The sequence below is a fragment of the Molothrus aeneus genome, chromosome 2 (genome assembly GCF_037042795.1).
Source record: "Molothrus aeneus isolate 106 chromosome 2, BPBGC_Maene_1.0, whole genome shotgun sequence".
Lineage (NCBI taxonomy): Eukaryota > Metazoa > Chordata > Aves > Passeriformes > Icteridae > Molothrus > Molothrus aeneus.
The window spans coordinates 85,496,213-85,506,688 of record NC_089647.1 but is presented as its reverse complement, the minus strand read 5'-3'; the positions used below and the strand labels follow the sequence as shown (position 1 = coordinate 85,506,688).

The following is a 10,476-nucleotide window of genomic DNA, read 5'->3' as shown; positions in this document are numbered from 1 at the left end:
GGGCGCCGCCGAGCCCCTTTGACGTCTTGATCCTCTCCGAGAACTTAACAGGATCGCAAAGCCCTTCGAGCGGCTTTTCCCGGTGAGCCGGGCTTAGGCGCTCGGGCTGCGGCCGTAATCCGCCCGCGCCGCGCAGAGGGGCGGCCCGGCGGGCCCTGCCCTGCCCCGCCGCCCCCGCCGGGCCGGGCGGGCTGCGCTGCCCTGCGCGGCTCCCGGCGCGGCCGGAGCGCGTCCGGGCCGGCCAGGGACAGCGCTGCCCGCAGCGACAACGCCCCGGGGCCCCGCATCCAGGCACGCGGACCGACAGACGGACGGACGGACGGACGGACGGACGGACGGACGGAGCTGCAGAGTTCGGATGCTGCGGAGGAGAGCGTGGGCAGGTGAGTGTGAAGCAGGAGGCAGTAAGCCTTCTGTCATGCCTGTGAGAGTGGCATCCTGCACCAGACTTCAAGCTTTAGCTCAAAAGCTTGAAATGGAAACGTAAACTTTGTTTATTTATTTAATTTTAAAGAAAAGTGTTAATTTGATTAATTGATGCAGTGATTTGTGCACTTACAATTAAATTGGATTCAGGGCACAAATCTGAACAGAAGTGGGGCTGAAGGGACTTATTCCACTCCTGCTGACTGACACTTAATTTTACTAGCTTGATCCATGTGTCTCTTCACTTCTCCAATGTCTGGTGCCTGTGGTTTAAGCATGAGGCTATCAAACCCTGTATAAAAAAATGCTAGCAAATACCACAAGCAGTGAAAGAGAATAATTTTCCAGTGATTCCTGGTGCTTCCTATAAATTGACCTTGGTTCTAGAAATATGACATCTCTTGCAAAAATCCTGTACTGTAATTCAGGCCATAGTCTGTCTAAGAATGTAGAAGATGCAGTAATAATCAGTGTCTTTCTGTAGTGCAAGGTCCCCTCACTTGCCAAGAGGAAAAGCCTAAAGAAGATAAGGGAAAATGACGTGGACATTACTTTAGATCTCTGAAGAAATGATGTTGGTACCTGTTGATCTACCTGTTGGAACTATATTTTGTTTTCCAGATTTGTAGTTGCTGCATTCAAAGCAAATTGTTGTATTTAAAATCTGTAATTTTCATTTTTACTACTGAGTAAAACTACATCTGCAGTTTTAGATGTTAGAAATTTTGGAATAGCGTAACTGTGTATCTTCAGTTAGCACAGTCTTTGGTTTTTTCCCTGTGGTATTTTTCATGTTGTTTTCTTTGAGTGTGTATTTTAAAACCATCTGATTAGAAAAATACATGTTGCAAATGAAAATGGGACTGTCGGGATGTTGAATCAGCAAGGGTAATCATGGTAAACAAGTAGTGAATGACTTGAGGGAAGAATATATCAGCTTTAAAAAATTATACCTCATCCTTCCATATCAGCATGTGTCAGCTTTGCCTTCTGTGTATCCCAGCCTTTGTCATCCAATTTGCACCCAAGCTCAGTCATTTCGGTTCAGCACGTTGTCCGGCAGCCTTCTCCAGTGTTGCCATCTCTTTTCATTAGCATCTCTTAAATCCTCTTCGGTAGGATGCCTCCTTACGGCTTGTGAAACGTGACACGATTTACCTACCCCTCGTGTTTCCCTTCCCCAGGCAAAAGGCATGGCTCCGATGGTTTGCATAAAGTGGGCAGGGAGTGAATTTAAATGGGTGACATTCACACGTATGCAAACATACATATTTATTTTATACATTCAGGACTGCAAACCTGCTGTGTTCACGCTGTATTCATGCCCCTGCTATGTTCACTTTTAAGAGCTACCTTGATATATGAATGCATTGACAGGAGACATTGGCAGAACCAGTGAATTTTAGGCAGTGGCTACAGAAGCTTTGCACAGAGCTTATTTGCTGTATAGAAACATGGACACCTGTGTTAACCATAGCGGCAGCAGAAACGACATGATGAGACTTGCTTGTGCTGTCAGCTGTAATTTTAAATATTTTTTGTTTTAATTTACAATATTAAATTCAATATCCACAGCTAGTTTCTCCTGAAAAGTTTCCAATCTAAAAAATAATTTGTCTGCAGAAAACTTTAGTAAATCTTAGGAAATTGAACTATATTGCTAATAGTTCATAATTACAGAAGGAAAACTCAGTCCCAATAATTCAGTTTGTTTGAATGATTATTTTGGTACTAAAAGGTGCCAGAGACTCAGCCATCAAATAGATCAAAGGTAATCATGTGCATTTCATTGTAAAACTATAAATTATACATACATGAATAATGCAATGCTTTATGAAGTGTATGCACATCTAAAGTACCTGTGAAAGGTAGAGTATTTGAAATCCTTGGTTGGTCCTGAGGCTGCTGGGCTATGCATATAAATTATGTGCCTAAATTCTCAGGACATTTCAGTGCTCATAGACTGTAGAAAATGCAATATGATGTAGCAGAGACTAATAAATTTTGAAAATTGTTGATTTAAAAGAGGCCGTAGAATTTAAGAATTGTTGATTTAAACTGTAATGAATTCATGAGGGTAAGTTGGTACTGCTGATTGTTTTTTTCAACTCCCTGAGTTTGATCTAATAGCCTTCATACAAAGCTGATTTCCAGATGAGTGTGCCAGAGTCCAGGTTAATTTGCAAACCTCCAAATCCTTGAAGAAAGGGTTGTACCTTGTCTTCAACACATGTCGTCATTTAGAAGTTCCAGTGTCCAGTGTTTGATGTCCATTTGTTGCTGTTAGTGGTTGCATCACTGGAGCTGCAGCCTGTCACACAGAACACACACAAGATACATAATGCACAGCTGAGCCACAACTATTAGCAAGTGATATAACAAGGATCATGTAGGTGGAGGTCAAATCCCAGAATAAATCCCAAAGACTTATCAGGGTTGAACCTGAGAGGCTGTGTGAGGATTTGGAACGTGTCTTAACTAAAATGATGTTAGTGATCCTATGCAGCTTATCACTGCTTCTACAGCAATAAAATGCTGAAAGCTTCAAGAACAACAGTGTTTTAACAACTACACGAACACACAGGATGCATTATAAAATCATATGTAAAGTCATCTTTTACTTTGTGGTGGTGATACATATTTCACCTTGAAAAGCTCTTTTTTGAATTCTGCCATATTTTCTTTCTGTAGTTCTTTTACTCTAAACAAATAAGCATTAAGAATACTAAGTGGTGGTATAAATAGCTTAATCTGTCATTATTACTTGATGAACAACTACATTTACTTTGTATCAGGTGTATTAATTCTTGGTTGGTTAACAATTTTGGATTAAGTTAGGTTGGGTTGACATATTCTACCCCAAAAGGGGACTGCTAGAGTAGCCCAAACATGAACTCTCAGTGCTCTTGAGAGGGAGACTACAGTGATTTAAAGATCCTTCACAGATATTTGACAATCTGCAGATCTCACTTTGATGGCTTAGTGGATAGCTATCAACTTCCTAAATTTGTTGTAATTTGTAATATTAAAGTGTGTGCCTGTGTGATGGGTTTTTTTTTTTCCTGCTGAGAGGGTGCAAAATGGTCTGAAACCCAGGCCACAAAGCTGCTCAGAGGCCTTGACTGTGTCCAGATTGCAGTGGGTGCTGAAAACAGATACTGCTGCTGCCATAGGTGTTCTAGAGTGCTGAAAACCCATAAGAAAGCTGTTTGGAGCCCATAAGCTACTGATAGCAGGCTCTGGAAAAGGGAGGAAAATTGGTTTTTCCTTTCTTATTTTGAAGCAGACTTGAAAAGGTTTCTCATTTTTGAGGTGCAGCTGCTCAGCACAATGCCATTTGCTGCAAACAGGTGAATTGACTTGAGAAAGAGGGGAGTTGTGGCTGTTAATTGGGTGCCACTGCTTTGGGCCTGGAGTTAGAAGCCCAGTTATTCTCCATATCCCAGTTTGGTTTCAGTCATTTCACATATGTAGCTTCCTTCTTAGTGCCATGTTCCTGCTCACCTGCATTTCTGCATTCCTACTTCAGGAAATTCACTGGATGGCAGAGCTCCTAAAATTTAGATACTGCAGCCTTCGTAGCTCTACTTCTAGGTCTTTAATGATGCAGCCCTAAAGAGACAAGTAGAACTTGATATTCAAAACTAGGAAATACTTAAGTGAATCCAAAATTTTCACGTTACTTGAACTCATACTTGTAAAAACAACTGTCTGCTTTGTTAAAAATGCTCCTTTTATACCAGAGGGTGTCTTTAAAATAGTTTTACACAAAACCTCAGTTGCTATTGAATCCAAAAGGAAGAGGATAGAAGAGCCTGACAATTTACATTTCAAGTAGGGAGTGCTATCATGTATGTAATAATTACACATATGTAAATTGTTACATTTTTAGGATAATACATCTGTCTTGTTTAGCTGTAGTTTCAGTCTCGGTGATTTAGGCACTGAAAAGCAATATTCTTGAGTGTGGGATTATTAATCTCTTTTAGTCCTACCCAATAGGTAGCAAGGAAGAAAAGACTAGGTGAGAAAGCATATTAAAATTCTGCTTAGGGCATTGGTAAAGATGCCAATCTTTCACAAGTTAGGAGAGATTCAAGTTTTATTTTGCTGGGTGACTAGACTGAGGCTCAGAGGACAATGTGTCTGTCTATCTATGTTTTTGTTAAATGACTTGTAAGCTAAATACCTGTTCTAAGTGCCTAACATGGATTTACAAGACTTGTCAGCCTTTAGGTAATCAAGTTTTACCCTCAGTGTAATTATTAGCATTAAATATTCAGAGCAGAGAGTGTAGTTCCCAGGTAGGAGCTGTTATTTATAAAAGGCAGGTACCAGGGTGGGTGCAGTGCCAGGGGCTGGCAGGGGCTGTGGGGCTGATGTGAGCAGCAGCCAGGGCTGCCTGTGCTGGACACAAGTGGCTCCAGCCAGCTCCAGCTCATCCCTCCTGTGGCCAAGAGGGTGGCACTTCAGGGAAAAAGCACTTAAAGAAGAGTGGGATGCCACAAGGGCAGTGTGTTGGGGACTGAGGGGAAAAGAAAGGGTGAAAACCATCTCTGCAGAAGGCAAGGTCAGAGAAGAAGGAGCAGAGGTGGTGTTGTGGGCACTGGATCAGGATTCCCTTGCAAGTCTTGGAGGGCTCCATGATGGAGCAGACATCCACTGTGGAGGAGCCTTTGGTGGAGCCGTTCCTGAAGCAGACTGCAGCCAGTGAAGAGGAGCCTGTGCAGGAGCAGGTTCTCCTGACAAGGACTGTGGTCCATGGAGGACCCACAGTGGAGCAGGTTTGTCCTGCAGGACTGCAGCCTGTGGAGCAGTTTGTGAAGGACTGCAGCCTGCAGTAAGGACCCAGACTGGCTCAGGGGCACGGTGTGAGGAGGAAGGAGTGGCAAGGAGGAAACAGGGACTGACTGCAGCGTCCCATTCCCAGCCCCTGTGCTGCTGGGTAGGGTAGAGGAGCTGGAGGAGTTGGGAATATTGGGGTAAAGTTGAATCTGGGGAAAATGAGTGGTAGAGTGTTTTGCCTTTGTTTCCTGCCATCCAGCTCCATTTTAATTTGCACTAAATTGAGTTTTCTCCAGTTTGAGCGCATTTTCCTGTGATGACAATTGTTCTTCCAATGTCCTTTTTCTTCCTGTTTTTTCCTCTTGACCCATGGTGAGCTTTCTCCCACTGGGCTGCTGAGGAGGGGAAGTGCAATAGCAGTTGTGTGGGCATCTGGCAGCTAGCCAAGGCCAACCCACCATTCTACCTGGTTTTAAATATGAAACTGAGCTCTATTCACTTCTTAAAACTGCCTTGTGAGAACCAGTGTTTAGTGGCAGTTTTGGGACTGCAGGTCCCAGATGGTTGGAGCTGTCTCTCTGTGTCCTTGCAGAAGGTGTTTGTGGAGCCTCCTGACTCTTCAGGACTTTCCTGCTGGCTGACTCCTGTTAAGCTGCTCCTTAGTTAATTACTTGCCATATTTTGGATCCAATGTTGAAATGTCAATCTCCTCCCTAGACTATTAAAAACACTTGTTATTAGGGTTCTTAGAGGCCTGTAAGGAACAAATATTTCTTCTTCATCAAATAGTTAGTAATTTGTCAGAACTTTATGGGCTTTATGCAGTGCCAAACCACATTGCTTCAGGAGGTCTCAGCACCTGCACTGTACCCAAATTACCTCAGTGTTTATTTGTATCTGTCCTGTGTTCAGTCTCTCTCTACCACAGCTGGGCACAGGTAACACACTTTCATCCACTCTTCCTACCTCCTTCCAAAAATATATTAATGTATTTTTTTGCTTAGTAGTAGAGTTGTATTTCTGTGAAAATTTTCCCCCCTCCTTTCCTCCAGTATAGGGCAGAATAAGAGTTCAGACCCCACTGTATATTAAACATGAATTTTACTGCTGAAATGATTGTAAGGGATCTGAAATGACCTGAAATTTTGCCTACATATTTTTATTTTGTAACTTTTTAGTCTTCACCTTTTAGGGTGAGCAGGCCCCATTTTCCCTTTTCCAGGTCTTTAATCATTCTTGCCATGCTGTTATTCTGCTTTATCTTTCTGATTAGGAGAAGGACTTGGAGTGCTCCAGATAAGTCTGCACTGTTGTTTCATGGGGCATTTTGGTGGGTTTTGTGTCATTAACATGTTCCATGTGTACATTGTCAGTTGTGTCAGCAAGGCTGCCCTGCAGTGAGCACGCTGTTTCACTGAGCTGTACCTGTGTCCTAAGCTCATAAATTGGTTTGTATTGGAAGGGACCATAAGGACCACATAGTACCAACTCCTCTTCCCCCAAACCAGTTTGCTCAAAGGCTCATCCAGCCTGGCCTTGGACACTTGCAGGGGTGGGGAATATACAGCTTCTCTGGGCAGCATGGTCCCATGTTTCAACACCATCATAATGAAGAATTTCTTCCTAATATTTAATCCAAAACTACCCTTTCAGGATCCCTTTCTGAGTGCATATGGTTCATTTGGAAGCATGTAGGGCAGTAGTTTGCATGCTTTTCACCTGTATTCATGGGTTCCATTTGCCTGTGTTGTACATCATTTATCAAATTGAGAAATTGCTGTAGTTGATGTTGGTCACCCTGAGGTTCCCTGCAGTCCTTTTTTTTCTCTTGCCTATATAATTTTTTGCCATCCTGAGATCTTACTGTATCACCACTTCATCTTTCCACCAGCATCATTAACAGCAGGTTTTCCTGTGGAGCCCTGAGGAATACTGTTATTAAACTTCTGTAGTGGTGAAGGTGACTATTTAGTCCAGTTTTTGCTTTCTGTCTTCTTGTTTTTTTAATTCAATATAGTGTTTGACTTCATATGCTATTATTTTTTTTCTTTTTTTAGTGGCATAGCTTTTGAAAGCCTAAATAAGGTTTCCTGTATTCAGTGCTCCGCTGGCATACTCAAGCCTTTCAGGAGGTTTGGAGTATCTAATTCCAATATCTGTTAAAAGTGTTTAATTCCAGATTAGTAATATCCAATTTCAGCCATTTCAGTTTTAAGTGTAAAGAAGTGCTGTACTTCATGTTTTTTAACAAAACTTTTGGGAACTGATGCACAAATGCATCTGGAAATCCATGTGTCACACCTACAGCATTTGAAACATACATAGGCATTGTTCACTCATCTCCAGTTTCATAAGCAATGTGTCTTATCAGTGAGGGAATCCCTGGTTTTAGCAGCAAATTATCTACATCACCCCAAGACTTCAGAAGAGTTTCGCTATCTCGTGCTTTTATTGTTTTAACAGTTTTACTTTTTTTAACAGAGTTGCTTACTTTATAACCTCCAACAAACCAGCAAGTTTATAAACCAGGTGACCCTTGTTTTTAAGAACTGCTGTAGGTGGACATCAATCTGATTGTGAATCACCAGAACTGATAAGTGGAACTGTTAAGTGTCAGAACTAGTCAAGAGCTTCACTCAGTGCTAAATTTACTTTGAAATTACAACTTTAGAAAAAAGGTTAATGCTTTGTTACTTATGAATAATTCTTCCCACTATCAAGCTTTTAAAACTGAGTTTTGTTTTTTAACATAAATTATCTACACTTTAGAAGTTAATTCTTCTGAGTGAACATTCCAATCTGAGAGTGGGTTGAAAGAATTGAATTTTTTCATATCAATGTGTAATAAAAATGCCATTTTTTTCCGCAGTTAAACTTCAGTTAATCAGCATGAACAAGGCTCAGTTTAAGGTGAGACACAGACAGTAGCTGATTTAAATTAAGGCAAAATTAGTGATGGGGAGTACTAATAAAATTTTTGAATATGAAGTGATGCCCAAGGCTGTTTCTAGAGTAATTTCATTATTTCTGGATTTAAAAAAAACACTTTAAAATACATTAAATAATTTCTAAAGTTGTGTATTACTTTCTTTAATTGTCTGGGAATTGAGTGGAGGGTAAGTCAGGTATGTTGTTTTCAAGAAAGTGGGTGCATAATGTTCTAACCATGGGTAATAACCTGAATGATTCAGGTCACAAAGTTTCTGAAAGATCTGTGTTTCATTTGGTGTTGAAGGTCGATCTTGTGTGGTCAGTGACACAGAGGATTACAGGCGAACAATGGACACGACCTAGTGTGAGGGAATTGATTGATCCTGAGGGAATTTCATTCTAGTCATATTTCAAACAAAAAAGGTTCCTGAATGGAGTTTCTAAACATTTTTTTTTTCTTGTTGAAAAATCAAAGCTTTCACTGAAATTCTTTCAGTCCTTCATTTGTAAGACACTTGTCTTGAGTCTTAAAACTCATTTTGTTAGTAGTTGATGTGATATGAATTTGGAAAGCCATTGAAGATCAAATCTGGAAAGAAATTCAGACAAACATTTTAAAACTTGTAGGATTTGAGCTGCTAAATATCTTAACAGAGACTCTTTTGAAGCATTGTAATAAAACCCCCTAGTGTGTGTTTACTGCAGAGTTTTAATAATATAGAATTATAGCATGGCCTGCATTAAACTAAGGGCTAAATGTCATTAATTATCTGCTTGGTTAATATGGATTTTTGGAATAAAAGTCTTAATCATAAAATAGATAAAATTAGCACAGGGAAATCAATGTAAAGTGGAATAGGTTGTCCTAGCACATGTATTACCAGGCTTTTTTTAGTTGACTTTTTTACTAACTGTGTTTTAATGAGGTTTTAAATGCAATTTCACTATGGATAATAGGTATGACAGTGTATGTACTCCATAAAGCCCAGAGACTAAAAGAATATGATGTCATGTAACCCTTTTTCTTTGGTCATGATGAACTTTTACTAACACTTTTTCTTCTGTCTACTGCAAATAAATCAAGAAACACGTGTCATATGTGTGTGTAAATATCACTGACCGTCCTTCAAATGGTTGAAATTGCTTTTTGCTGTTCCACTGTTTTAATAAAGAACTCTTTTTGAGTACTGAGCACATTCCTTTTGAAGCCTTCATAATTTTTTCTTCCCCATTTCAGCTGTCATTTAGATGTTGATATGTAAAGCAAAATGGCAAAAATCAACACCCGGCACTCCTACCCTGGTGTACACAGCCTGTCTGTCAGAACTGCTGATGAAGATATCGAAAGGATTGAAAATGGCTATATCAGGTAATATTTTCCTTTCATCACAGTCAAGAGAACAGGTTGCTGCATGGTTTGTGGAACTCCTGTAGCTCTGGGAATGGCAGCTAGAATTATGGGAATATTGTGTTGTGGTATTGTTGGCCCAGTGCACTTTACAGACTTGACAACATTTGTCCAAAAGTATAGAAGAGACAGACACAAGGAGGTTGCACTAACTCATTGAAGAGAAACCTCTTTCTCAAGTCACCACATAGGTAGCACACAGGGTCTATGTTTCCAACAAAGTATGTAGGATATGGTCAAGAAAAAGATCCTTTGAGCACCATGCAGTGAGAAGCCTTGGGAACATTTGGTTTTCTTAAAGCAGCCTCTGCAAATTGCCTATTCCTGTGATAGGGAAAATCTGTAGTGTATAAAGGGTATCAGCATTTTTGTGCTGGATTTTCAGAATGTCTCACTGTACAGAGGAAATGTAATAGTTTCTTTACATTCACCTTTCTCTAGTTTTGATAGTTTTAAAGTGGCTGTTTGAAACATGCCAGGGAGCTTGCACTTACCTATTGCACAGTAGCAGTCATTCCTCTAGACTGGGCAAAGCCTGCTGGGCCTGTGGAAAGATGCCTGATAATCCATAGCATCTCCATTAAGGCTGGAAAAAGTTTTCTGCTTTTGGCTTGTTATGGCCAACCACCTCCTCTATGTGGATCTTGCCAGGCTGTCTCTTGCTGTTCAAATGCACACCCAGACTAGAGCACCCAGAATCCTGATGGACTCCTTGCATTTTGGTGATTTTTGGATTGCATATCCCTAGCAGCTGCTATGGATGCTCTGTTTGAATTGGTCCTTTATTTCTTCTTGCTTTGCTTACATGATACCTTCTGTCACATGGATGTACCTACAGTAGTGAAAATGGATCTGATTTGTTCTGCACAGTAAGGCTTGCTTGCTGTTTTTGCACTACCCCATGGTCTCCTTAGGGAGATTTAAGA

At 40.8% G+C, this 10,476-nt stretch overlaps 1 protein-coding gene across 2 annotated transcripts in view; it reads left to right on the top strand.

Annotated features, from left to right (window-relative positions):
• Positions 1–282: 282 nt before the first annotated feature.
• Positions 283–10,476, top strand: part of CNGA3 (cyclic nucleotide gated channel subunit alpha 3) — a 30,258-nt gene continuing 20,064 nt past the window's right edge. For both annotated transcript variants that reach the window (XM_066545204.1, XM_066545205.1), the window contains exons 1-2: positions 283–383; positions 9,380–9,511. In XM_066545204.1, coding sequence (XP_066401301.1) covers positions 9,411–9,511 — 101 coding nt within the window. In that variant the 5' untranslated portion in view covers positions 283–383; positions 9,380–9,410. The remainder of the gene's footprint in view (positions 384–9,379; positions 9,512–10,476) is intronic.